The 25,051-nt window shown below is 41.1% G+C and overlaps 4 protein-coding genes across 5 annotated transcripts; 1 reads left to right on the forward strand and 3 right to left on the reverse strand.

The window, feature by feature from the left end:
* Nucleotides 1–5: 5 nt before the first annotated feature.
* On the forward strand, nucleotides 6–1,943 carry LOC143010061 (uncharacterized). Its single transcript, XM_076162204.1, has 3 exons — nucleotides 6–67; nucleotides 214–433; nucleotides 994–1,943. Exons 1-3 carry the CDS (start codon nucleotides 25–27, stop codon nucleotides 1,163–1,165), a joined length of 435 nt encoding a protein of 144 aa, XP_076018319.1. The 5' UTR covers nucleotides 6–24; the 3' UTR covers nucleotides 1,166–1,943.
* tmbim1a (transmembrane BAX inhibitor motif containing 1a) lies at nucleotides 1,929–13,039 on the reverse strand. Its single transcript, XM_076162203.1, has 12 exons — nucleotides 12,718–13,039; nucleotides 8,496–8,879; nucleotides 7,738–7,808; nucleotides 7,557–7,621; nucleotides 6,854–6,907; nucleotides 6,702–6,752; nucleotides 6,560–6,599; nucleotides 5,740–5,777; nucleotides 5,576–5,663; nucleotides 5,367–5,462; nucleotides 5,226–5,279; nucleotides 1,929–4,859 (listed from the first exon to the last, which is right to left on the reverse strand). The coding sequence occupies exons 2-12, from the start codon at nucleotides 8,872–8,874 to the stop codon at nucleotides 4,710–4,712; spliced, it is 1,086 nt and encodes a 361-aa protein (XP_076018318.1). The 5' UTR covers nucleotides 8,875–8,879; nucleotides 12,718–13,039; the 3' UTR covers nucleotides 1,929–4,709.
* Nucleotides 13,040–15,129: 2,090 nt separating this feature from the next.
* LOC143009994 (C-C chemokine receptor type 3-like) lies at nucleotides 15,130–19,673 on the reverse strand. 2 transcript variants are annotated; one of them, XM_076162100.1, is made up of 3 exons: nucleotides 19,536–19,673; nucleotides 19,140–19,320; nucleotides 15,130–17,967 (listed from the first exon to the last, which is right to left on the reverse strand). In XM_076162100.1, the coding sequence occupies exons 2-3, from the start codon at nucleotides 19,310–19,312 to the stop codon at nucleotides 17,112–17,114; spliced, it is 1,029 nt and encodes a 342-aa protein (XP_076018215.1). In that variant the 5' UTR covers nucleotides 19,313–19,320; nucleotides 19,536–19,673; the 3' UTR covers nucleotides 15,130–17,111. The 2 variants fall into 2 exon arrangements, with proteins under 2 accessions (XP_076018215.1, XP_076018216.1); XM_076162101.1 differs by having other exon boundaries at nucleotides 19,140–19,293; nucleotides 19,536–19,642.
* A 417-nt stretch (nucleotides 19,674–20,090) lies between these two features.
* On the reverse strand, nucleotides 20,091–24,492 carry casp8 (caspase 8, apoptosis-related cysteine peptidase). The gene is made up of 12 exons (XM_076162270.1): nucleotides 24,332–24,492; nucleotides 23,520–23,642; nucleotides 23,229–23,419; nucleotides 23,030–23,135; nucleotides 22,562–22,691; nucleotides 22,386–22,459; nucleotides 22,125–22,188; nucleotides 21,983–22,050; nucleotides 21,780–21,888; nucleotides 21,495–21,622; nucleotides 20,896–21,287; nucleotides 20,091–20,504 (listed from the first exon to the last, which is right to left on the reverse strand). The coding sequence occupies exons 2-12, from the start codon at nucleotides 23,625–23,627 to the stop codon at nucleotides 20,369–20,371; spliced, it is 1,506 nt and encodes a 501-aa protein (XP_076018385.1). The 5' UTR covers nucleotides 23,628–23,642; nucleotides 24,332–24,492; the 3' UTR covers nucleotides 20,091–20,368.
* Nucleotides 24,493–25,051: the final 559 nt, after the last annotated feature.

Here is a 25,051-nt window from a genome sequence, read left to right on the forward strand (position 1 = left end):
TGACAGTCACAATCCCAAACAAACATGGCGGCGTCCTACGTGAGAACTCTAAGGACAGTGATTAAAGGTAAACTCCAGAGTTAAAATGACGCCTCCTTCTAAAACACTGTCACCTCTAATGGATTCGCTAATTTATACAATTCCGTCTCCTGTCCCGTCGGGAGTTGTGTTTGTTCCCTTCTGTCATAACTTGCTGATGTTTTGCTTCTCCAGGCGTCAGTTTCGTTCGGAGCCGCTGGTTCGGCACGCAGAGCCCGGCACTGAGCGCGTGTGTGCGGCCACAGGCTGCTCTGTGCCGGCCGCTACATGTCTCCATGTTCAGCTCTAAGACGGAGAGCCGGAGGGACGAGAAGAGACTCGAGGAGGACGAGGGCCCTGAGTACATCCCGAGGAGGAAGGCCAAGAACCCCATGATTAAGATTGGCTATGCATGGTGAGCTTCCTCTCTTCTCTTCTCTCTGCAACTTGGGTTTAGGAAAAAGATGAATTGTTGTATGTTAAGTGCCTTCAGATAACCTTTGTTGCTGTATAAATAAAGTTGAATTGAATTGTTGTGTTATTAAGATGACTACGTAGGACCCTGGCTGTTTTACGTTAGAATGACGACGTCATTATTTTACCATCCTCAGTGTTTTAAACTCTGTGGTTCTGACCCTGATACAATTCAACTTTATTTATATAGTGCCAAATTACAACAAACATTATCCAGAGGCACAGATATTAAAGAGAAATCCAACATTTCCCCCATGAGCAATCACTTGGAAAAACTCCCCTTTAATGGGAAGAGTTCAGTTTGTTATCTGCAGAGCGGAGGGAGTGGCAGTGAGTGCGAGGGTGGAGGTGGTCAGTGAGTCACTTTGACAGAATGACGCAGATAAATGCCTCTATTAAAAGATTGTTCCATAACTCTTCCATCCTCCTTTAGATCCATTGATCAGCCTTTCCCCCACGCAGCCATTTAAGTTGTATATCTGTGTTTGTCCCCTCCTGCAGGATGATTGGCATGCCCACAGGTATAATCGGCTTCATCCTGGCCAAGCGACAGGTGGACAAAAACCGACTGAAGCAGCTGAGGATTCGACAGAGAATGAAAACATCAAATGAGGGAGACTATGAAGGGAGTCGATACCGCAATAAAATGCAGGATGTTAAACTGGACCGGTAATATGAGAGGCATGATGGATGGACCATACCACAACATTGCTGCAGAGGATTGACAGAAGCTTATGGAGCCTCTAACACCCAGAAACTTGAGATGATTCAGCCAAATCGGCACCTTTTCAAATCAGCACCTTCTTCTTATAAAGGATGACACCATGAATGGAGGGTCATGTTAAGGGACTTCACTGCTTTATTGGTAATGTGAATCACTGTTCAATATGTGTGCAACAACACTTTTGTTGGTGTTGAAATGTTTGCCAAACTACAACCGACCTTTATGACATCACAGAGGTCACTTTATTTATTTAATCTGTTGAAATCGTCCATCAAATGTAAAGCTCAGGCTCCATCATGCGACCTCAGAGTCCTCCAGTCTAGGACAAACTATTCTTCAGAGATTAATTTTGACTTCTTCGCAAACAATAATGAGCCTTATTGACGTCTCTTCTTGTGAGGTTTATGTGAGGATGATCTTGTGGTGGGCAAAGGTTTGGTGTAGATTTGTTGTAAGTAATGCAGCCTATTGTGTCTTTTCCTGATTTAGCCTAGACTACATCTACCTGCATACTTGAGAACCAGAATTTAACTTTAATCCATCGATACAGTCTCATGCTGCTTTGCACTGATTTGGATCACGTTTATTCTGCAATATTAAATCAGTGGAGTCCTCTTTCATGGGAAGACAAATGTATTTGTTTTGATGCCTTATCTGCATAAATGACAAACACAAAATCGTGTGAAGTAAACAATTGTACATAGACCACATCACAACTCACAGATAAAACTTTATTTGTTATGAAAATGCAGTAGCTATATGTATTTCTACAAGTGATTGTTCTACACCAGGGGTGTTCAATGTTTTTCAGGCCAAGGACCCCCAAACTGATGGAGAGATGGAGTAGGGACCCCCTCCTATATAATTCATATTGTGTTTTATATCAAACTGGGCCTAGTGCCATGTATAAACACAGCTAACCTGTTATTGTGCATTCAATTCTGAGCTATTCAGTGACGTGCGGTGAGGTTCGTGGCTGGAGAGGCGCTGACTCTTACAAAGTCACATTTACAAATATATGAATTCAGCAGAGAGAAATGAGCTCTCTCAAATTTGCAGCAACTTGCAACAAATGAGCCTAGTGCTATAAAGATGATGTGTTTGGAATATTGGAGCTCTCGCATTTTCCTTCTACAAATGACCCATTTGGTCCATGGTTATAATCATGTTTCCCGAATTTGATCAAAATTTTAATTTGCCCCAAACTTGCAACAAATGATCCTAGTGCCATCTACATGACGCCATTGCAGCCTGGAGGCTATGTCTGAAATTTTAGCTCTCTAGCTCCTTCCTTGTCGAAGATATTGGCTTTTCTGGTTTTCTCTAGTTTTACAAAACGATGACCGCGGGGTCAATTCTTTCAGAATTTTGTCAATATTCCCCAATTTGTCCCATGTTGGGTTCATGTTAACGTGTATTCAGACATTTAAATTTGATGGGAAAAAATTTATTTGAAAGAAAAATTTTAAATAAAAAAAATTGTCTTAACCACAAATTTCGTGACCCCCCTATTGAAGACCTCTGTTCTACACTGATTGATTGTCAACTTCAAATACAAAACATCTGCTGTGTGAAAGACGCCACACGAGCAAGAACTTTTGAACTTTCGAGACCTGACTCCAAACAGACTCAAGTGGCCACTCCGTGTTTGGCCCAAAGCTGCTCGTCTCATGAGACCTGGAGTGCTCATCTAGAGTCTAACTGTTGCAAAAAAGGACAAATGTAACGGTGCTATAAAAGCTTAAAGACTATAATCCTGTACATCTCAAAAAATAATCTCAGAAACATCTTTGTAGTAGGACACTAGTTTGTGCAAATAGTAACTTGATGTATTCAAACCTCCTGAGACCCGGATATTTAATTTGTAGGCCTTTTCAATTTCTCTTAGATATTTGGGATTAGTGGGACCTGATAAGTATTAAAAAAAGTGAAGTGTGTGTGATCATATGTGTACTTAATATGAACACAAAGGGTATAACAAGTTTCCTCCTGTCTGTTTTCTAGTGACCCAATGTGGTATTCAAACCTATAGTGGGGAGCAAAAAATGACCAGACATGAGGACATCAGGTTTAAGTCAAGTACAATATTGTATATGGGGTAGGGAAGGAAAAATGTAATGTCCTCATATGAGGACACAGGGTCTCAGGAGGTTAGAGACCATCGGGCCGGTAGCTGAAGCCAGGAAATGTTCCAAGATCTGAGGCATGATTATGTTGTGGCAGTATGACGTCCAATCATTCATACCAGCATTTCCCCCCCATCAGTTTTGGGCTTTCACTTAACAAAAACGTTTGCCCTTTCAATCCCGTTATATAGAGATGGAAACAAGCTTACATTTAAAGAAGAATGGATGACATTAGCTGAAGGTGAGTACATGTTAAAGCTGCCATTCCAGTGTCTATAGATATTGTACATTTGTTTATATTACTGATAATCTAATTGCATAATGTATAAATGTAGATTTGAGGAGAAAGTGCATATTATGTGCATAGGAATGACCAATACTTCCACAAGTTCTGAATCTGAGCCCTTTGGTTGTTTCATAAAGGGTTGGGTGACGTGACAGTTTGACATTACAAGTGAGAGACTTTGCTTTAGCCTTTACACAGAAGAAGCTCTGCCACAAACACGTCTGCTGTGCTGGAGTGCTGTGATCATGTTTGTCTGTACACACCGTGAATGCAAAGCCAATGAATTAACTCCAAATGTTGTGGTGTTTCTGCAGTGCATTGTTGTTCACCAGAAACAGGAAAGACATTTCCGGTAATAACTACCTGAGCTGACTTTGTGTGCGTTTGTCACAGTCTCAGCTTAGTTCAGAAGATCTAAACGCTTGCTTCTAAACAACAGTCAGTGTGCATGGTGGTGGGAACAGAATCCTGTGGACAGTAGAGCAGAAAGAAGAAATCAGCAAATCAGCTATGCGTCCACTAGAGATCATACCACCCACCAAGCAGAATAAGAGTTTAAGTGGCCGAATATTGAAATACTCTTAAAAAGCCTTAAAACAGCACAGTAGGCCAGAATGTCCTCTCTCTCTCTCTCTACCAACACCTGATGAACTGTCAGTATCCATATCGCCCAACCCTAATATCAATGTAATGTTTGACTTCTGACATGAATTGACACCAAAATGATGGACAACACTGAATCCTGGTCTTTGTGTACCACAGCACTGGTTATGTTCCGTCTCTCCCTGCAAAGATCAAGGGTTGGTACCTCCCAGACCATCAGACTGTGTTGTGGTACTGGAGGAGCAGGATTCACAACGTAAAGCTACACCTATACATCTATTGTTACAATTTATGTCTGCTAATTCAAGGCAAGTCTGACAGTGAAATTGTCTAAACTAACATCAGTAACTGGGCAGAGGACAGATCGGACTCCTCTGGCAAAAACAGAAAACCAACAACAAAGCGAAAGGTTTGACAAAGATCATGGAACGGTCTTGCCCCCCGTTCACCCAGGTGGAGTGTGGACTGTGTCTCCCATTTATTTGGACGAGGCGCCGATGATCTGCAGCAGGAAGAGGAAGATCTGTATGATGTCGACGTAGATGGAGAGCGCGGCGAACACGTACTCCTCGGGACTGATGGAGTACTTCCTGTTTCCTATCAGCAGCTGTGTGTGGTACGCCAGGAACTACAGGGCGAACAGAAGAGTTCAAACGGATTAAGGCGAGTATGTGTGCAAGACAGAATGAATAGGAATATACGTGACACATTGTGTAATATGAGTACAAGGGGAGTGTGGGTGGAGGTGTCTTATTCTAAATCTTAAACCTCTGTCTTAAATAAATCAACTTCCAATTGCATAATCTAAGAATGATGTGGAGTAGCACTACAGTGTACACGGGACACTTGAATCTGTACCTCTTTAATCCACATGCTAATGTACTAATTTACTTAATTTTGTGGTACACCCTAATTCTTCTGCCCACTATTTTTTAAATTCTTTAAATACAGTTTGCAGTTTTGCCATTCTTAAGCAGCTCAGTAAAATACTCACCAGGGTGAAGCCTATGGCTCCCAGGGCTGCATACAGCATGTGAAGCCAATAAATCTACAAAAACACACACTCATCATCAGCATGACAGGAGCAGTTAAGTGTGCGTAACAGCAGTGACGAACCAAATGTGTTTGCACTCACATATTTGAAAGACAGCACAATGGTTGTGATGATACCCGTCACAAATATTACAATCCCCAGTATACAGAACAGGCCGTGGCACTTAGTGAGGTCGACCTAGAAAGAAGGAACGGACAAACACACACAGGCATACCATTTGAATACACGTGACAACGCCCACTTCCTCACACTGGCCATTTTAAGCTGATAAGCAGTTGCACACACTCTACCTTTGTCTGGAAGCAGAAGACGGTGACGGCGATGCAGACAACAGCAGTGATACCCAGAGCCAGAAACACAGCTTTGGTATCGTAGTAACTAAAAATATACCGACACACAGTTAGTACTGACACACACACTGCAGGTAAAGAGCTGAGGTAAGTTTGTTACTTACCTGGATATGGTTCCAGTCATAAAGGACAAAGCCAGAGTCTGGAAAAATAAAGAAACAACTGACCAATACATCAATCAATCAATGTATGTTTCTGTAGAACCTTTCAAATGATGGCTGATTGTAAAAAAGAGAAAATATCAGATAAAAGAAGAATGTGGAGAGCAAAGAGTATGATAAATGACAAAATCAGGAATAATATAATACATTAAAAAAATAATATAATACAAGTAAGAATTAAAATATGATGAGTTAGGAAATTAAATAAGTCAATAATAAAGTTAAAATAAATCAAATAAAAGGTAAAATAAATGATATATTATTGAAGATAAATTAATACCAGACTAATATGAAAAAACAGTATTCAAAAAAGAAAAGTGGTATTTTTCACTTTTGGATATGTTTTGTAACTTTACTGGCAAAAAAACTGAAACCCTGACAATTTGCTTACACCCAACATTTTCCAGAGCTAAACCATGTTGTACAAGTGTGACCTCCAGACTGACAAACTACTAGACCATCACGATGTATGTGATGGCTGCTGGCCACGGTTTAAATTCCTCCCCTCAGACATCTTCCTGAACATGGAAAATGCTTAAGCTGGAATCTGTTTGATCTCAGCTTTGTAGGAGTTTTGGACAGTGAAGGAACAGAATCCAGTGAAAGTGAACTCTATGCTCGACTCAGAAGTTATCCATCAACCCTCATACTGCAGCACAGATCTCCACTGAGAGAGCTATTTTAGTCCAGGATCAGACTTGACTGAGGAAACTGGATGGCTGGTCTCCATTTCTAAGTCACCCATTTGTTATCGTTAACTTACAAATATGAACAGCAGGATGACATTCCATGGGAACTTCCTCCTAAAGAGCGAGAGATTGAAAAATTCATTGCAGGCTCTACAGAAGTTCACTTAATGTTGTGCAATCAAATGATGAAAATAAAAAAATCTAAATCCCACTCACCGGGGGCCCTTACAGCAGACCAGCACAATGTGGACCACAAAGTACACAGCACTGAAATGACACACACATGTATATGACTATCATTTGAATTTGGATTCGGATAAATGATGTGAAATTTAGAGAGACATGGGAAGTAACAGTGTCAAACTCACTATGATGTCCAGTAGACAGCTGGGTTTCGTTGCACAAAGTGTGTGACAGGTTTGCTATCAGAGAGAGAATCAAAATAACAGGATGATACACATGGACAAGTATACAAAAAGACACACACATTCACTTTAGATAATAATAACTCTGTTTTATATTAATGTAAACCAAATCACATTGAAATCGGTCTGAATCGATGCTGGTGTATCAGATCAATTTAATCAAACAACTAAACTTTGCATGGAATAGAGGGGCTGGACCTGAGAAGTGTATTTGCTGTTCTTTCAAACAAGCATTCAAAAGCTTGTCCAACAAAACTGATACATTGTTTACCAATAATCATCAGTCACAGTCGCTACAGTTTCCAAGAGTCAGTGGGTTTACTTGTCCTGATAAGAGGTGAGATGCAATAGGCTTTGAAACACCTCTATCAAATGGAGCTTGCAGCCAATAACGCGTCATTTCCAACATGTCAGAGTTGTTGCCCTGGAGGCAGACTGACACAGATAAGGCCATTGTAGGACCTCCATGACGAGTTACAACCAAGTATTCCAACACTCACAGAGGAGGAGCCAGCGCTAGTATTTAGTGAACAAAGGAAACCCATTCATGCTTACTGTATATACTCGCCACCTTGTTGCCTAAATCCTAGTACAGACAAAACATGCATAGTGTGCATGTAAGCATGATGAAGGACAGTATACTCACACAAATGTGAAAACGGCAACAATAGCTGCTGTGACAATGAGCTGAGATGCCAAAACCAAATACACCTGAAACACACACAAACAAACAGGAAGACGTCACACTTCATCCTACTCATTATTCATCATACTGACCTAGGGCGTTGTGTATTTCTGTAAGCTTGTGACAAAGTTAGGCGCTATACCTTCCTGATGAAGGCGTGTCGAATGCTCACACTGTCCCAACCGCTTCCACTCGCTGCGAACTCCTCATCACCTGTCGCATTGGCAGAGCAAAAAAATGAACACGTCAACACCAACAGCAGCACGGCACACACAGCTCATCTGTACTGAGGTTTACACAGCAGCGCAACCATGACGACGAATGAAAAGAGCTTCAGTAAGTGCTGTGTGTCGCCCCTCATGAATAACGCAGGAAATGCTTCAGCCAATCAGTAACAGATCATACCTCAAACCGTTAATGCTCAAGTTGTTTTTTGAATATTATAATTCGATCAGAATCTGACTTTTATTTGCTGCCTAAAAAGCTGCACTGCAAAAATATCCCCATCTGAACAGGACGACAACTTTGGCTTGTAAAATATTGACATTTCTGGGGTGCCTTTAAACAACAAACGAGGCCTTGTTTGCTGTAATGGAGTCAAGTCTGCAAGAATATTCTATAAATAGAACTAAAATCAGATTCATAAGACTTTTTTTTCAAGATTTGCCACGTAGCATTATTTTTCAATACGTCAACAACAAGTATGTTTTTGCTTCCCACAGTTCTGTCTGTTCCTATTGTATTCCAGTAGTCTGTTGTTTCAATTGCTTCAATAGTTATAAAGTCGGGACCGCTAACTAAGTTCCATCAAACGTGATTCTACCTAGATATGTTGGTCGTTACAAACACCGTTTAGCAAACACTGATCTGCTTTAACCCACCAAAGACCCCCAGACTTACCTGAGCTCAGAACATCTGACGGTATGGTTGGCGGGATGATGGGGGGCATGGGAGGGGGACTGGGGTAGCCATGTCCTGGAGCCCCAGCGGGATAAGGCTGTCCTGGGTACCCCCCTGGCTGTCCTGGGTAACCCCCTGGCTGGTTTGGGTAGCCCCCTGGCTGGTTAGGGTACCCCGCTGGCTGGTTTGGGTACCCCCCTGGCTGGTTTGGGTATAGAGGGGTGTTGGGCCCAGCAGGGTAGGGAGCAGACGGCTGGCCTGGCTGGGATCCACCAAAGCCGGGGAAGCCATAGGCGGGGGGAGGGTAATTCCCACCCTGAGGGCCGTACATTGGGGGAAGGGAGTCATCGTACCCCGGTGGGTAGTCTGACCTGGACATGTCACCTGGGAGAGGAGGCAAAGAGGAGCATCCATGTTAAAACTATTGGATTTAGAAACAGAAAATGTGGTTCCATCTGTTCCAAAGCACAGAGAACCAACAAAGACTTTTACACTCACGTAATAATGATAATACACATTATTCCTTTCCAGACTTACATTGTTAAAGTGCTTTACAATAAAGTGCAATGACTATAATGCAGACCACAAGCCAACCACAAACACACCCACACAATTCCAAATTTGCACACACAAAAAAATGCACAAACCAGCTGTCATCAATCAAGAAAGACCAGAAACCTTTATTTGTTTTATTGTATGCTTGTGTGTGCTGTTGTTGGTGTGTGTTTTGCAGGATTTGCGTTGAGTAATAATCATACTTGCATACTGTTTGTGTGTGTGTGTGTGTCAGGTTTCAGTGAATAAAAAGGGTCTGCTTAGCGATGCAGTTTATCAACACCAGAAGAGGAAGTTACTATTAATACACACACGCACATACCCATGCCACACTGTCAAAACATTTTTACTGCATTTTAACCCTTTGTGGTCCTCAACAAGGAAAACATTATGCTTTATAATAATAACATATAACAATCGTGTTGAAGGAGCAGCTTGTCGCCCAGCAGAAGCACTGAAGGGCAGCGATGCATTTTCTTGTGTAACATGTGACAATTAACGATGTGGTGTGATCCGAAACTAAAACAAAGCATCACAACCAGCTTACAGTTGCCCCATTGCTCATTCAAGGGCCCAGAAACTGTTTTATAGAAATATTTACAATGACAACAAGGTGGCAACAAGGTGGCAACAGGGTGGCAACAGGGTGGCAATTTCACAGTGTTGATCATAGACCTTTGCCCTGGATACAATGATTTATTTTCATCCTCTTTCTGGATTGGTATCGGACATTGAGCCTTCACTCTTTACTTACAGGGGAGGGTCTCAATGTTTATGCTGTGATTTCATGCTGACCGCTGTTGAAAAGCATGTGGAAAGAGCCATGGGTGGAAATGCCTCTAACTTGATGAGGAAAGGCTTGATTTACACAAGAATTGATAGATTGTCAGAACTCCTAAATGGAACTTTTTGTGTTAAAAATCTATTAATCACTAGTATAAATTACTGTACAAAAGAAAGATTTAAATGAGTTTGGAAAATGTGTTTCTGGGATAGTTTCTGGCTCCTTTAAATATGCTTGTAGAACAGTGACCGAAAAAATGAACTTGATTGAAATCTCCTGAACAAAAGATACATTGTGTTTAATACAAAATTTCTGATTGAACTCAGTATGACAAGATCTATGCAGGTTAAATCTAAATACTAGTGCCAATTACAGATCTCTCAGGGTAAACATGTCACTTCCTGAATGGCGTATAATGCAGGCTAAAGCAAAGGGCCCCACCCCAACTGTACCCATCAGTCGTGTGTGTGGGTATATCAACTGTGATATCATTCATCAGGTCATTACAACTGGCACGCCTGCCCTGACCCTCCTTTGTTGTCTCCATTGACAACTGTGATCGTCATCTATACTATAAATAATATAAACTATAATTTGTTAAACGCCCTATGCACATCTTGGACCCATGAACAATGTTTCTGCCAAGGAGGCGATTGGAGCAATTATAGTATTAAGATGAGATAAACTTTTGAGTTCACTCATTGACCTATAAAATAAACGATACATGTAGTGTGTTAGTAAGTAAGTAATCAGATTCCTTTTACTCTGTTGTTTAGAAAATGCAAAACGTCTTCTGAGCTGAATTTCCATGGGGACATTTAGGGGAATACACCCATGCACAGTGAAGGAATTCAAGAGCTGGCTCCACCTCACGCTGCCATTACATCATCTCCCCAGCACTAAGCAACAGGAGGGAAAACACAAAATGGAAAATGTGTTTCAGAGTTTCTGTAGTGAAACAGTGACAGAATGACCCACAGATCTGATCACTTCTCTATTCATTCTAAGGCTAAGTGAGCCGATAAGAGGGTGAACGGTAGGTGTGTGTGTTTGACTAAAGGGATGTGAGCACTAGCAGAAGTCAAAAGCCACCGCGCAACATACACAAACATCTGATTATGGCTTCTGTAATGTTTTCACCAAGTCATCGCAAGGCTGAGTCAGTGTGATAAATAACTGACTTTGACGATCGGCCAAACAAAAGCAGAAGAAGACCCTCAGATATCTGCTCCACTGGCACAGAGGCCACGTTCTCACATCTCAAGCCTGTCAGTAGGTGGACACGAGCAGAAACACCCAACAAAACAATACAATCAAAAACATCTGGGAGAGGCTCGAGATGTTTGCTTATTTTCCTGAGACTTGATTGAGCCTGTGGTTTGTACTGTTAATAAGTAAATGAGTGAAAAAGTGAAAGTCAACTGCAGTGATCTGTTATACTGTTTTCCTCTATGTGGCCTTTATTATTTAATTTTAATTTCTCCTCCTGAATTCTTAAACATTATTCTCAACTTCTTTAAGGCTTCATAACAGTCAGCCTTGTTTGGATGTAGCAGTAGAAAGCCTACAAAAAAGAACTGTGACACACCTGAGTGGAATGCAGCGAAAATAAACAAGTTAAAAGAAAGACGCAAGATATGTAATGAAAGTAAAACTAAATGAGGACAGAAAACGGGATCAGCTGCATTGCTTTCACCTGCACAGGTGCAACAATGTTTACAGTGCCTACAGTCCTAAAGGGGTTGCTCAAAAGCACGAGGGAAGCTGAGAATGTCAAATGTGCATTATCGGGTTCTAACCTTTAGAGTTTAGAGTTGAATAAAGGCTGGGTGGGGCCAATTTCCTCACTGATTCTGTAATTTGTGTATGATAACTACATCAATTTGCAGGTGTGTACTGGTCTACTGCAGTGTACTAAGGTCTGCACACTGCAATAAAATAAAATAATCTTTGCAAGCAGGACAGTGTGAATGTGCTGTATGGAGTGAAAATAATGATTTATGGGATCATTGATTAAGCTATCTTGGAATTGATTTTATGGATTAGTTTAGAGTATCTTAACCTGTGGTATGAGTACCACCTGTGGTACTTGAAGCATCCCCTGGTGGCACAGTAGCTCACTAGGGAAACATCAGCAGAGAATCCAAATATGTGAAATATATGGAAGTTCGATTACTGTGTCAATTGATTTGTTACGCTTTTAGAAGTTAATGTATTATTCTCTTATATCATTACGAATTACATGCCCAGATTATTAGGCTTGAACATGATCTACTTCCATTCAATGTTACTTTTTGATTTACTTGTGGTGTATTAAATACATAAATACGAGATCAAACACACAGTATAACCTTTGTTGTCAATTTGCTTTGTCTGTAATTAATATTTTTCAACAGTCAGACGTTATCAAAGCTACTGCCTGACATTAGGAGGATAACTTGAGTGTCTCATAGCAACTAGCTAGTTATGAGATCAACCAATGAGTCTCCCGGCGCTGCTTCTACCCTGAAGCTGACAACATTACGATTATATGGAAATGTATTTCCATGAGTTTTCCAAAACTTTTATCTCGTCACATTACAAATGATCCCATTTTCAAACTCTGTGAACTATAAGCTTTACAAAACGACTGAAACACGGGCCTAAAGCCAGAGAAATGACCAATACAGTTTCAAAAGAGTTCGTTATATCCAATATCACAAAAAGCCTTTTCAGGTTCAGGTTAACTGCAGCACACACACGCACGCACACACACCCTGGCCACCATCAACGTGATCACACGAACACATAACTAATGAGACGAACCGTGGAAATGTTTGCGGTAAACATTAAACTAGTTCAGGCTGTAATATGAAGATCAACCCTTAAACAAACCGAACTTACCGGATCAGAGAGTCCAAACAGAGGAGCGGTCCGCCCGGAATGTTTCCAACTGGGACTAACGAGGAAAAATATCAGGATTCACGCCGTGTTCTGCCCACAAAACGCTCCAAAGTACCGCACAGATCCGCTAAAACGGTTTCTTGTGGATTTCCTGCGTGTTTCCAGACCGACGCGAGTTTGAACGTGACGGCGTGTGAGTGTGTGTGATAATCGGCATACGTGAAGCTTCAGGTTGCAGAGGGAACATTTCCTGTTCGAGTGAAGTGGAGAGCAGGGTGGAGTCCAGCGGAATCTGCCTGAGAGCCTCACACAGCTGACTCACTGTACTGACACACACCAGAGGTTCACACAACACACAACACACATTTGTTTACTCTCTAAAAAAACGTATGGAAAATAAAATCATCCTTCTAAACTATGTAGTAGTCTAAATGTTATTATTGATTTAATTATCAAAGTAAATGTAATTAAATTATTTCTAATTGTTTTTGTTGGTTTAAACATGTTTTATCTGTACTCGTTTTGCTGTTGATCTTATCTAATATTTTATGTTTGACTAATGTTGACATTACTGCCCCCTTTGATTTCTCTTGGTATTGCACGTAGTGCATTTCTTGAGGATGCACACACGCACACACTTGACAGCTGTGGCAGGGCCAGTCAGTCAGTCACTCTTGGTTAAGCCTTGCAAACTGTCTTCCAAAAAGCATTTGAGACAACGTAACCTCCTTTTGATTGTTTATTTTGGAAATTATCACGTTAAAAGCACCATATTCTAATTCTAATGTACATCCAAATGTGCTGTCGCTTCTAATGTTGCTGACTTCAGTATCAGACACTAGAGCTCCTCAAATAAACAATGTTGGCATCAGTCTAGGAGTGATGTTATCTAAGATACAACAATGATGTCCTATTAATACATAACTGTGAAGCCAAAAAGAGGCCTAGAAATGAGTTTTCGTTCCACCACCTCAGAACTACTTGCTCTTTGTGGTTTTCTAATCTTAAATATGTCCTAAACCATGGGTAAAAAGTTCTCCGTGTGAATCCTACCCGGTTTTGAGAAATCAAAGACAATAAATGAAGTTTTGAGGGAAAAACGTCAAAATTTGGCCTTGGAGCACTTTTCACGCCCTCATAAAATTCTCATTTTTGGACTTACAACCATGATTTTTTGGATTTCATCAGCCATTACAACTTGCAGCAAATGTGCAAAGTATCAATACTTTTCATTGTTCTGTTGTAAAAAATATGTTAAAGTGAAAATGGTACTTTCTGTGATTACAACATTTGTCACTTAGCACAAGTAATTCTTCAATTCTCTTTTGCTTTTCTGTCCAATTCTTATATTATGAAGAATTTAATGTCCATGCAGGTGTAATGTATATTTAGACAGACCTTAAAATGGCATATACCAAATATATAATGTATCTATATACAATAATAGGCCAAATCTAAAACCAATTTTAATGCTTCAAAGAAAACATTAAGGACATTCTAGTGAATTTCAAATACAACCTTTTATTTAACAGAAATGAATTAATAATCGGCATCACTTTCATCGGTTTCACTGTCTGACAGGTCATCTATGCCATCTGAGGTCTGCAGAGACACTTCATCAAGGGTAACAACACAGTTCTCACAGTTCACACATTTGCTGGAGAATGAACAAGACACTTTTGCTTTTAGACAAGAGCATTTACCCTGAGAACAGTTTCCAACTTTGCAAGAACAACGAGACAAATGTAAAACCAAATCTGGAGCAGCAGCTAGAGTCATCCATTTCACAGACAATACTCCATCCAATAAGATCCAGCCATGGCTCTCTGGTGAAGGAGCACAGATCTGTGGCTCAAGTGATCTCCGGTGAATAGCTGCTTGATAATTCGCTCGTAAGCTGTGCTGATACAGGGCATCTTTTGTAGGAGGCAAGAGCTTCTCTGATGGCGTTGATACACAAAATAAGTTGTATCGGGCTTCATTGACACTTGATCCTTCCTGACCGTACAAATGACAAACAAATCTTTCCAACTCAGAAAACTCTGTCAAATCAAAGCTCTGGCCTAGCTTAATGTAAGCATCACAGAAACAGTCTTTTTTGGTCAATAATTCAAATGCTTTCTTTTTACCCTTATCAAAGAAAGCGCTGACTGAGTCACAGCCTGTAAATACATGAAGCCCTATAAATGCTTCACTCATCTTCGCACCAAGAAAAGCAGTAACTCTTCCAATATCAATCATGCGAGTGCATTGTTGGGTACCAGTAAGAAAGAACAGCTTCAAGTCTTCTGGCAAGCAAGATTTTAGTGAGATGGTAGAGTACTGCTACGTCTGTATCAGGATTGCTGATAATGATGGAGCTAAACGTCTCAGCAGCATCCTTCGCATGAAGTATCAGTCAGGTGTCTGCTTCTTGGTGGTCACATGAAGTCAACTCTGGTACAACAGACAAACAGACTTTACCACCCATAATTGTCAAGAGATGGCATTCCTTTCCATGAGTCACAAATATGGCAATGTCCTGTTTTAGTGAACTGAAATCAGCATCCTTACATGCAGAGAAGAGGAATTCTACAAGGGCCTCTTTATTGTCACCATCTGAAAGGAATTTATTCCACTGTTTGGGAGTCTTCTGATCTTTACTGTAGATGCTTATCTTTTGGGTCCCCAAAGAACTACGACGTGATCGCTCAACGTTTTTTTTGTTGTGGATCTCAACTTTTTGGGAGATGATGGCACAGTAGAGGATGTACACTCGTGGTCAGATGCTCCACTGTCATCATCACAGGCAGTAAATTTTGAAGCATTTTTCTCAGCACTTGTAATTCGTTTCGAGTCAATAAAACGTCTATAGACCCTTTTTATTGACAAAGAACACAGAAACAGAATTTGATTGGATACTATCAAGGCCTTCCATACATTCAAAAACAGGCATGTGTCCATATAAGGAAATCGCATGTCTACACACTGTGATCAACACATACTATCTTCACTCTGGACACGTGTTAAGGGGGCGACTGAGCCTCAAACCTCTGCTTCCATCAGAGGACAGCCAGAGCCCCCCATTCCCTAAACAATGGGCTCTGAACTGATACAGAAGAGGACAGATTAAATAATAAAACCAAGTATTAAACGTACTTGACTTTTACAAGGCCATGGGTTAGGGTTAGGTCACACACACTTCCCAGCTGTGTGTGAGCTTTTGTAACAGTGAACTAAACTTTTTTTTCACAGCTCAAAGGACACACCCATAAATGCGCATGTGTATCTGTTTGTGGTTCATTTATCATTTAGAAATATCAGTTTTAGCATTTCTGCTGAATCTTACTGAGCATTTCACAACTTTCCTCTTCCTTTCTGTCTCATCATGTGGCCCAAATGTCAATGCAACTTTTTTTAAATGTTTTTTTCTCACCATTTCAGTGTCGACCACAGCACATTAACAGCTGCGATGTAATAGTTTTTGTATATTGAGTCCGGTAAATGATGTAAAAGAAGCTTGAAGATCTGGAAATGTTTGAAATGCCAGGAATAAAACACTAACATTTGAATAAAATAGTTTTAATAACAGTGGTAAACCAAACTGCTTATCAAAACAGAAAGTAATACAAAAAGCAACCACTGCTGATCTGCAGAGGTGATAGAGATGAGTCAAACACCTCAGAACAGGATGTTTTTGCAGGAATGTGTTATCTATAAACCTTAGCGGAAAAAGAATAAGCTAAACATCAGCTTTACCATCATTGCTACAGAATTCAAAAGTAGTTTTAAAAGTATAATGACTCATTTTATAAAACACAATGATTATTAAACGTTTCGTATTCAAACATGGACAAAAAAATCGCAAAAGATGATCTATGATTTGTTTTACATTTATAATATTATAATTCAAATTTAGATGAATGCTTATACTCATTAGCTAGGTTAAGGGACCCAAGTAAATGTCCACCTTTGCTGAAACTCATTTCATTTCACTGACACCGTCACATTCAGTTGAGTATCAGTAAATCGTAAAGGAAAACAGTCCAAATAGAGTGGAATTAGAACAGGTTTCATTTGTGGTGGTCAAAGCTCTGAAATTCAACATCTGAGAGCATATTGCAAACACTGCATGGATATATAAATGTATAAGAGAGACATACCTTGTGAAATTTGACTGATGTTTTTTGCTGTATATGACCTTCATGTGCTAATGATCAATACATTTGAATGGTTACCAGTGGAGGCTTTGTTGTTTGCCCTGGTAATACAATTTAAGTACATATACACTCTTGATGTTCATTAGAGATGAGAGGTTTGGTGGTCAGGTGTTTGGTGTGTTGTTCAAAAGGTTTTCAATCCACTGCTGTCAGTAGATTATGAGAAACAAAGGTTTCCCACTACCAGTCTTGAATCTAATTTGGCGTATATTTTGTGGTGCTTCTACTAGTTTGGCTGACAGAAATGAACTTACTTATCTGAGGGAAGCGTTTCACCAGCAGCTGTCCAAAGTGGTTCTGGAACTTTTTCCCAACAAATGTGTAGAAGAGGGGACAGATGCAGAAGTAAATGTAGGCAAAGCTACGGGTTATTTGAAGCACTTGAGCCATTGTCTGCCTCTCCTGACATGTGGCCATGCCACCACGGTGAATCAGTAACACAATGTTGTACGGGGCCCAGCACACAAAAAACAGCAGAACGATGACACATATCAGTCTGACTGTTTTGAACTTGGACACTATCTTTGATAACAGAACAGTGATGGCGATCCTGATGTAGCAGTATATGATTACAACCAGAGGGAAGAGAAAGAACAGGAAAATCTGAATGTAAAAGTCAGCTGATCTCAGGACGGACAAATTGATTGAATTGAAATATGCAGTACTCAAAGTAAACTCTTCACAGTACACTGCACTGTCAAGATAAGTGAAAGTGGTGTAGAGCATGATTGGTTTCATACATGCCAAGATACTGACCAGCCACACGCAAACACAGGATGCGACTGCGTAACTTTTGCTCCTCATACGAAATGCAGCTAAGGAGTAAACAACTGCAAGGTGGCGGTCAAAGGTCAGGAGAGTCAGGAAAAGGACAGAAGTGTACGATCCCAGGAAGTACGCGCTACCTACAAACTTGCACAAAAATTTGCCAAAAATCCACTCGCCCAGTTGCTGGTAGACTGCCCAGAAGGGAAGGCTGCACGAGAAGATCAGGCAGGACACCACCAGGTTCAGCAGGAAGATGTTGGTCACAGTGGTCAGTTTCTCAAACCTAAACAGAAAAATGTCATGGTAACCATGGACAAAATGCGTAATTTTGTAAAAAGACCATAATTTGGCAGTGGAAAAGTCTGAGCGCAATGATTGAAACAGAAATAGCGAAAATTGCTCAGTTGGGAGAGCGTTAGACTGAAGATCTACATGTCCCTGGTTCAATCCTAGGTTTCAGCAGAAATCATCCTTGTCACAAAAATGTCAGTGTAACCATGGATCAAATAGGTCATTTTGGTCCGTATCTTGGACAAGGTAAGAGCGAGACCTCTAGAAATTCAACCACATCATCTAGATGGAGCTAGGATCATTTGCTGCAAGTCTGGGGCAAATTTAAATTTTGATCTTAGTCTGGAAAAATGTCATAGTAACCGTGGACCAAATGTGTCATTTTTGTAAAAGGCCAATATCTTGGACAAGAAAAGAGCTAGAGCTCCAGAATTTCAACCACATCATATAGATGGCACCAAGATCATTTGCTGCAAGTTTGGGGCAAATTCAACCACATCATCTACTGTAGATGTGGTTGAAGCTTCAACCACATCTAGATTCAACCACATCATCTAGATGTGGAGAGCGCATTTCTCTCTGTTGAATTCATATATTTGTAAATCTGACTTTGAAAGAGTACATGCCTCTCCAGCCACGAACCTCACCGCACGTCACTGAATAGCTTAGAATTGCATGGACCATAACAGCGTAGCTATGTTTATACATGACACTGGGCCCAGTTTGATATAAAACACAATTTTATACAATATATAAAGTAGGGCGTCCCTGCTCCATCTCTCCATCAGTTTGGGGGTCCTTGGCCTGAAAAACGTTGAAGACCCCTGCTCTAGATCATGTTGTGACCAGATTAATAGATTCATTGCATAATGGTTTTTAGACCCTAAGTTCAGGTGAGATCATTTAATCTTTATTTGTTTTTCATGTTTGCTCTCTTCCTCCATGTCACAAGGGGGGCCAGGACAATGAGAACTCTGAGCCGTTATCTGTTCTGTTTATGAAATTCAGTTGACGGTGTGGTCTTTTCTCATTAAAAAGCAAGTATTTTTCTGGCCTGAAATATTACAAACGAATGAACAGAACTTTTTACATGTATGGTTTTTATTTATTAGTTTTAACTCCTGCCTGCAGTGTTTGAGTTTAGGCAGTTGGGCTTGTACTCACCGGTAGATGATGAGCAGGACCAATCCATTGCTGAAAAGGCTGAAGAGAAACATCCCATAATATAGGGGGGCCAGATGAGCTCCAAGGTTGTTTTCCCCATCGACATCACATGGAGACACTGGAGTGTAGTTAGATTCGTCACAGTCGTAACAATCTGTCATGTTTAATGACATTGTGATATCTGTCAAAAACACAAGTGTAGCTGTCATGCATTGCATTGATAATCACAACATGATTCAGTCAGGATAGATGTGTATAAGTACGTGTATTATTATAATAATCAGTCCATAATGAGAAAGAGCTAAAGCAAATAAAAACCAAAACAAATATGAAGACATGAAACATAAAGAGATGAAAAAAAATGAAAGAGTATAGAGCAAAGTTGATCAAACTTACAGTCTGGCTGTCTGAGGACTGCTGCTTGTTGTCCAACACTGAAGGTCAAAGCTGTCTGACTCACGGTGAGCTCAAGTCACTCAATGATAAGTCAGACCACGAGAAGGAAGTAGCAGTGTGTGTCGTATGTCGTGTGTGTGTGTGTGTGTGTGTGCCTGTGAGTGTGTAGGACGAGACTGAACTTGATGGTCATGCAATAATGCAGCACACCCTTTGGCACTGCAACTCCCAAAGCCTAATTGACGTCATTGTTTTATATGTTGATCGCACCAACAACCAGAAAAAATCCTTTTAAGTGTAAACTTAATTGGCAATAAAAGCTTTTCTGATTCTGATTCTGATTGTAATTCCAGGTTATCATATTAGACAAGTTTCCCATATTCCAAGTATTAGCAACAGCGCAACACACGTAACATGCACAGCAGCTTGTTGCGCAACATTTCCATTGTATTATGAGTTCTCTCCAGTTCTCTTCAGAAGGCTTCAAGTGTTTAAGTGTTAAACTGCTTTACTGTAACTTCACTGTAACAAATAACAAAGACACTCATCCAAACATTGTTGACGCAATTATATTGGCTTTAATATTTCTCTCAATGACTCAATGGAATATTTACAGGTAATTAAACAATTTTTGGACAAATTACTTGATTGAAGTTGATTGTGACACATATTGTTTGGATTGAGACATCAGCTCCTCGACCCAACAGGAAAAACATTGATAAAGTTAATCATAATCATCAATAATCATAAATTCATGCATCGTTAATCTTTAAAGACACACTGTCACACCCTCAGCTAAAGTTGTGGTACCACTGATCCATTGTCCCGTCAGCTCAGACGTGCTTCAGGACCAGTTTCTTGGTGAGGGTGTATTTCGGCTCCGGCATCTGCTTGCAATTCAGATAAACTCCTCTGCTCACTTCCCTGTTCACACGTGTCAAAACTGTAAGAATATCATCCGGCGCCGAGCTGCAGAACACAATCAAACACAGGGAAACATTAGACTGGGACATGATGCACATTACTATATGAATCTGACAAAGTCTGATTGAAAAGTTCTGAGCTTGACGTGAAAAAGGAAGTAAGAAAGGGCTGTGTTTGTTGGATATGACTCCATTTTTACTCTTTGGGTGCATTGCTTTGAGCTCTGTGAGATAAGCAAATGCCTCGCCTGCACACATACTGTATCATGTACTCATAGCTGCTCCGATTGTGGCTTTGACCAAGCTCAGCACTCACATGCATTTGTGGGAACCTCGGCCTTTCACCATTTCCCAAACATGAAAATGTCTGTATCAGGAACTGCTCGGCTTCTCTCTTACACACAAGAGCAGCACTGTGCCAGCCAATCGCCTCTTACCTTCCAGCTGACTTCTCCAGCTGCCTGCACAGCTCCTGGATGTAGATGGATCCTGTGGAAGTGTTTCGAAACGACTTGTATTCTTGCACAGTGGCCATGCCAAGCAGGAAGTCTGCGTCAAATGGCACCGTCTCACCCTGGATAGGCCCCGCGTCTTCCTCCAGGCCGCTCTGTCTGTCCCCCTCCCCCCCAGCTGGGTTTGGAGGACATGGGAATGCACCTTTCTGGGACTGTTTGCCCTGACACGCCTGGATGAAGAACAGCTTGGGCTTTCCTGCCAAGGTGTGGGCCTTCTCACTGGTGAACAGCTTAGTCAGTTCTCGCAGCAAAACTTCTTTGCCATCTATCCCAAAGACACATCCTACTTCCCCATGAGACAGCACGCAGACCACCTACAAACAGAGGGTTGGCATCTGTGATTATTAGGTACCAATTATAGGGGAGTCTGGCTTCTATAGTAGCTGGTTTATCTTCTTCCCATCTATGTATGCAGTGTACTACACAAATACACATTTTTTGAAGATGCTGAAGACACACACACACACAGAAGCCAGAGCTGTGTGAAACTACACTGAATGCTTCTCTGTGACTCTCCTCACCAAGGCGTCATGCTGCAAAAAATTCTGTCTGCTTAACTCTGCCACTTCTTTGCGCATAGCCGCAGCGGTCAGATCTCTGCGTATCTCCACCTTAAAGCCGAGCGAGGAGAAGACTTCACGCAGAATCACTGTGTGACAAAACAGAAGTATCTCATTTTCACTTCACATGGGTGATGCAATTTAGGAGCGGTCAGTCAAAGCAAATCCTGAGAAGCAGAGTCCCAGCTTTTAGGGGGCAACATGGCCAAAGCCTGGAAAAGACACACAAAAACCAGAGACACTTACTCTCATCCTCTTTAGTCCCCGGTCGATTTCTCAGCTCAGGTCCTACGAATGTCTCATTGCTGATGATCATACACACACCACGAGGATTATGAGTGAGACTGTAGTAGTCCTAAAAGACATTTGCACACAGATACAGAAAACATAAACACAACAGTCTTAATAAACACAGAATGAGAGGTGTCGGTGCTTATGTGAAGCCTTACTGGGTCATGAGGGGGGGCCAGCTCTGGGTTTGAGCTCGCATCCGGGTATAGACTCTGTCCCTCCTCCACTAAACCAAAACAGCACAGAATTAGAGAGGGAGGGAGAGGGGGAGGAGGGGTCACAGTAGAGAGAGGGACTTACAGTTTGGTTGAGTTTCTATTACAGACAAAGAAGTTTTTAGCGATGGACGTGTGTTGAAATCTCTCTGTTGGAAGAGACAATGTGATCAGAGTCAGTTAACTGGCTTTTTGCTTTATTACATGATTAGACACACACACACACACACACACACACACACACACACACACACACACACACACACACACACACACACACACACACACACACACACACACACACACACACACACACACACACACACACACACACACACACACACACCTGTTGATCTAAGGTGAAATTGGGGGCTGATCCTGGTGGGGCTGATCCTGGTGGATTCCATGAGGGACAGGCGCCTACAAAGACAACCCACATTTGATCAGTATTGCACTGATACAAGACATATACTCTATGTGAATGTGTGTGTGTGTGTGTGTGTGTGTGTGTGTGTGTAATACCGTCTATGTAGCTCTGTACTTTCAATGCCAGTGGACGATCACACTCCTCCAGTAGTATACGTAGCCGCTCTAGGTTGGTGTTGGAGAGTAAACAAGCCTTCTCCATTTCAGCAAACATGTCCAAAGCTGTCTGCAGTAAACACAGACGACAGGTTAGCTTTAGGAAACACACTGTGCTAATCTGCACTTAATGTCTTACATCTCTGTATGAAAATGTGTCTACTGCCTCAGGGAGGCAGTAGTCGAGTGGGTAGAGCTTCCGCTTGAAGAACCGGAGGGTTGCCGGTTCGAGTCCCTGCCGAGCAAGGCACCGAACCCTCAATTGCACCCCCCTCTGCGAAGGGTGGTAATATAATGTAATGTAAGTCGCTTTGGATAAAAGCGTCTGCCAAATGATCGTAATGTAATGTCATGTAATGTAACAGTCCGATATAAGCTAAATGTTTGGGTGTGTGTGTGTATTCTCACCCTACAATTCTCTGTTTGTCTTCTTCCCAGATCTTCTTTCAAGAGAAACTTCAGCTTGTCAACATTCATCTCAGTCAGATCTTCATAGATTTCGTACAGCATTACCCTGAGAGACCAGCAGAGGGGGGGGAAAGGGAAACACTCAAACTGATTTGACTGTCAATCAATCAAACCAGTCCAAACCTTCGATTGCTTGTACCTGTAATCGGACAGAATAGGAGATGAATCCACTTGTGGGCCGGCACTTTCCTCTGGACATCTGCTGTCGGCCTCCAAGATGTAGAGTAAATCCGCTCGACGGATCGTGCGAAGCAGCTGGGAAAGGAAGACGTTGTTGTCCAGCAGGCCTCTCTCCTCTAGTCTCAGGAACAGATCTCTCCCACTGCGTACCTGCATGAAAAAAAAAAAGAAAATTGAGAAACTCACACACACTTGTTCTGGATCTGACTCAATGCAACCTCAATGCAAAGTCAACTCTGTGAGGGCTCACCGTCGCCAAGCGTTTCCTGTTGAGTACGTCGCAGCACAGGAAGCAGAGAGCAGCCACTTCAGAGGATACCAGCTCCTCGTCTATGTGGGACAATCTGCGCAAATCCATGATGTCCTGTCCAGCCTGCAGAGAGGGAGAGACACCAGCAAAACAACAGCAACAGATGAGATCAAATGGAATGGTTTGTCTGTGTGATGTTTGCCATAGAGCAAAACAAGCCAAGTTTTAGTTTAGTTGTAGTTTCGTTTCTACCTAGGTACAGCACTACTATGCACACCGAGTGAAAAAAGTGAACACTTCAGGTTCCTTTCTGCTGTTCTGAACACTGACATGGCAGCCGAGGTCTCACACACTACCACAGTACTCTGTGTGTGTCTAATCAAGTGTGCAAGTGAACACAGGTGGGTACAGAAGTAAACAACCAATCAAAGCAAACTTTCAGCTTTTTGGACCAGGACATTTCTCTTATCATGACAAAGTTCTTGCTCTTACTGGATGAATTTCTGTAGCCTTTTGACAGATTGACAATGCTCAACAAAAACTCCACCTTTCACTTTCTAAACTCAGAGTATTTCAAGAATAAATAAAAATGTTATGTAACACGGAAGGGCAGCTTAAAAATATATACTCATTTACACCACAGCGGGTTCTTACGTTTGTTTACCAATTATAACAGCTCTTAACGTATCGTTTAATAAGCTCTAAGTTCTTTCAACGGCGTATTTATTTAGCCAGAATACAAAACTTATATATTTTAATACAGTAAAATAGTCAACTTTTACACTGAGACTTCAAAATACGTTCAAACTTACCTCAGTTAAAATAGCTTTTGGACTTGTGGCCAACAAGTCGAACAGCGATTGCTATAACAAGTGACAAATTTCACAAAAGCAAAAATACATTTAAAAAGGTTAAGCTCTAAAAGTTCGGCGTCTTCAATTCGCTCCAGTCTAAACTTTCACTTGGGGAGGAAATGACGAAGACACGACGCGACTGCAACAGCTGACACTTCCGCTTACCATGTTCGAAGAATTCCCCTCAAGAATAGAAAATGTTTCGTTTTTTTTTATGTTTAATTTATTTTTTACTGTTACTACACTCATTTATTTAATAATTTTCGACGGAGAATTTCACAATTTTGAGCTAGAGAGTTCTACCAAAGGAGTTCTGATGAACGCATAAAGGTTTTAATGGAACCAGTTACCATCACTTAACATTTTTCATGTCGTAAATACCATTGATAGCGGTGGTTTGTTAAAGTGAAAGACCCAGCACAAGATAATTGGGTATAGAGAATTGATGGATGATAATCATATATCACGGCAAATGTAACTTTTTTTTTAACGTTTTGAAACATCAAACAGCATAACAATGAGTGTATTTAATATCGTGATTTTGCGATGTTATTGACTCCTCCTGGATGAAAATACAGGAATTTACACCCAAACTGTGCAACGTTAGTTTGGTTCCTGGAGTTCTCGCTGTAGCAGTTACATACATTTGACCGATAGAGGCCACCAATCTGTCGTATT

This window comes from Genypterus blacodes, unplaced genomic scaffold (genome assembly GCF_046128005.1).
Source record: "Genypterus blacodes isolate CSIRO-AG114 ecotype Tasmania unplaced genomic scaffold, CSIRO-AGI_Gbla_v1 ptg000120l_1, whole genome shotgun sequence".
Lineage (NCBI taxonomy): Eukaryota > Metazoa > Chordata > Actinopteri > Ophidiiformes > Ophidiidae > Genypterus > Genypterus blacodes.

What these genes read in the sequence shown, in the direction of transcription:
- casp8 (XM_076162270.1), bottom strand. Translation starts at nt 23,627, where the DNA reads ATGGATTTGCGCAGATTGTCCCACATAGACGAGGAGCTGGTATCCTCT. An exon ending in AGTACAGAGCTACATAGACG is followed by an intron (nt 22,460 to 22,561) that starts GTATTACACACA and finishes TTGTCTTTGTAG; the next exon opens with GCGCCTGTCCCTCATGGAAT. An exon ending in AATAGAAACTCAACCAAACT is followed by an intron (nt 22,051 to 22,124) that starts GTAAGTCCCTCT and finishes GTTTTGGTTTAG; the next exon opens with TGGAGGAGGGACAGAGTCTA.
- LOC143009994 (XM_076162100.1), bottom strand. Translation starts at nt 19,312, where the DNA reads ATGTCATTAAACATGACAGATTGTTACGACTGTGACGAATCTAACTAC. An exon ending in GTCCTGCTCATCATCTACCG is followed by an intron (nt 17,968 to 19,139) that starts GTGAGTACAAGC and finishes TTTTCTGTTTAG; the next exon opens with GTTTGAGAAACTGACCACTG.
- tmbim1a (XM_076162203.1), bottom strand. Translation starts at nt 8,874, where the DNA reads ATGTCCAGGTCAGACTACCCACCGGGGTACGATGACTCCCTTCCCCCA. An exon ending in GACACGCCTTCATCAGGAAG is followed by an intron (nt 7,622 to 7,737) that starts GTATAGCGCCTA and finishes TGTGTGTTTCAG; the next exon opens with GTGTATTTGGTTTTGGCATC. An exon ending in ATGACTGGAACCATATCCAG is followed by an intron (nt 5,664 to 5,739) that starts GTAAGTAACAAA and finishes GTATATTTTTAG; the next exon opens with TTACTACGATACCAAAGCTG.
- LOC143010061 (XM_076162204.1), top strand. Translation starts at nt 25, where the DNA reads ATGGCGGCGTCCTACGTGAGAACTCTAAGGACAGTGATTAAAG. An exon ending in TCTAAGGACAGTGATTAAAG is followed by an intron (nt 68 to 213) that starts GTAAACTCCAGA and finishes TTGCTTCTCCAG; the next exon opens with GCGTCAGTTTCGTTCGGAGC. An exon ending in ATTAAGATTGGCTATGCATG is followed by an intron (nt 434 to 993) that starts GTGAGCTTCCTC and finishes CCCCTCCTGCAG; the next exon opens with GATGATTGGCATGCCCACAG.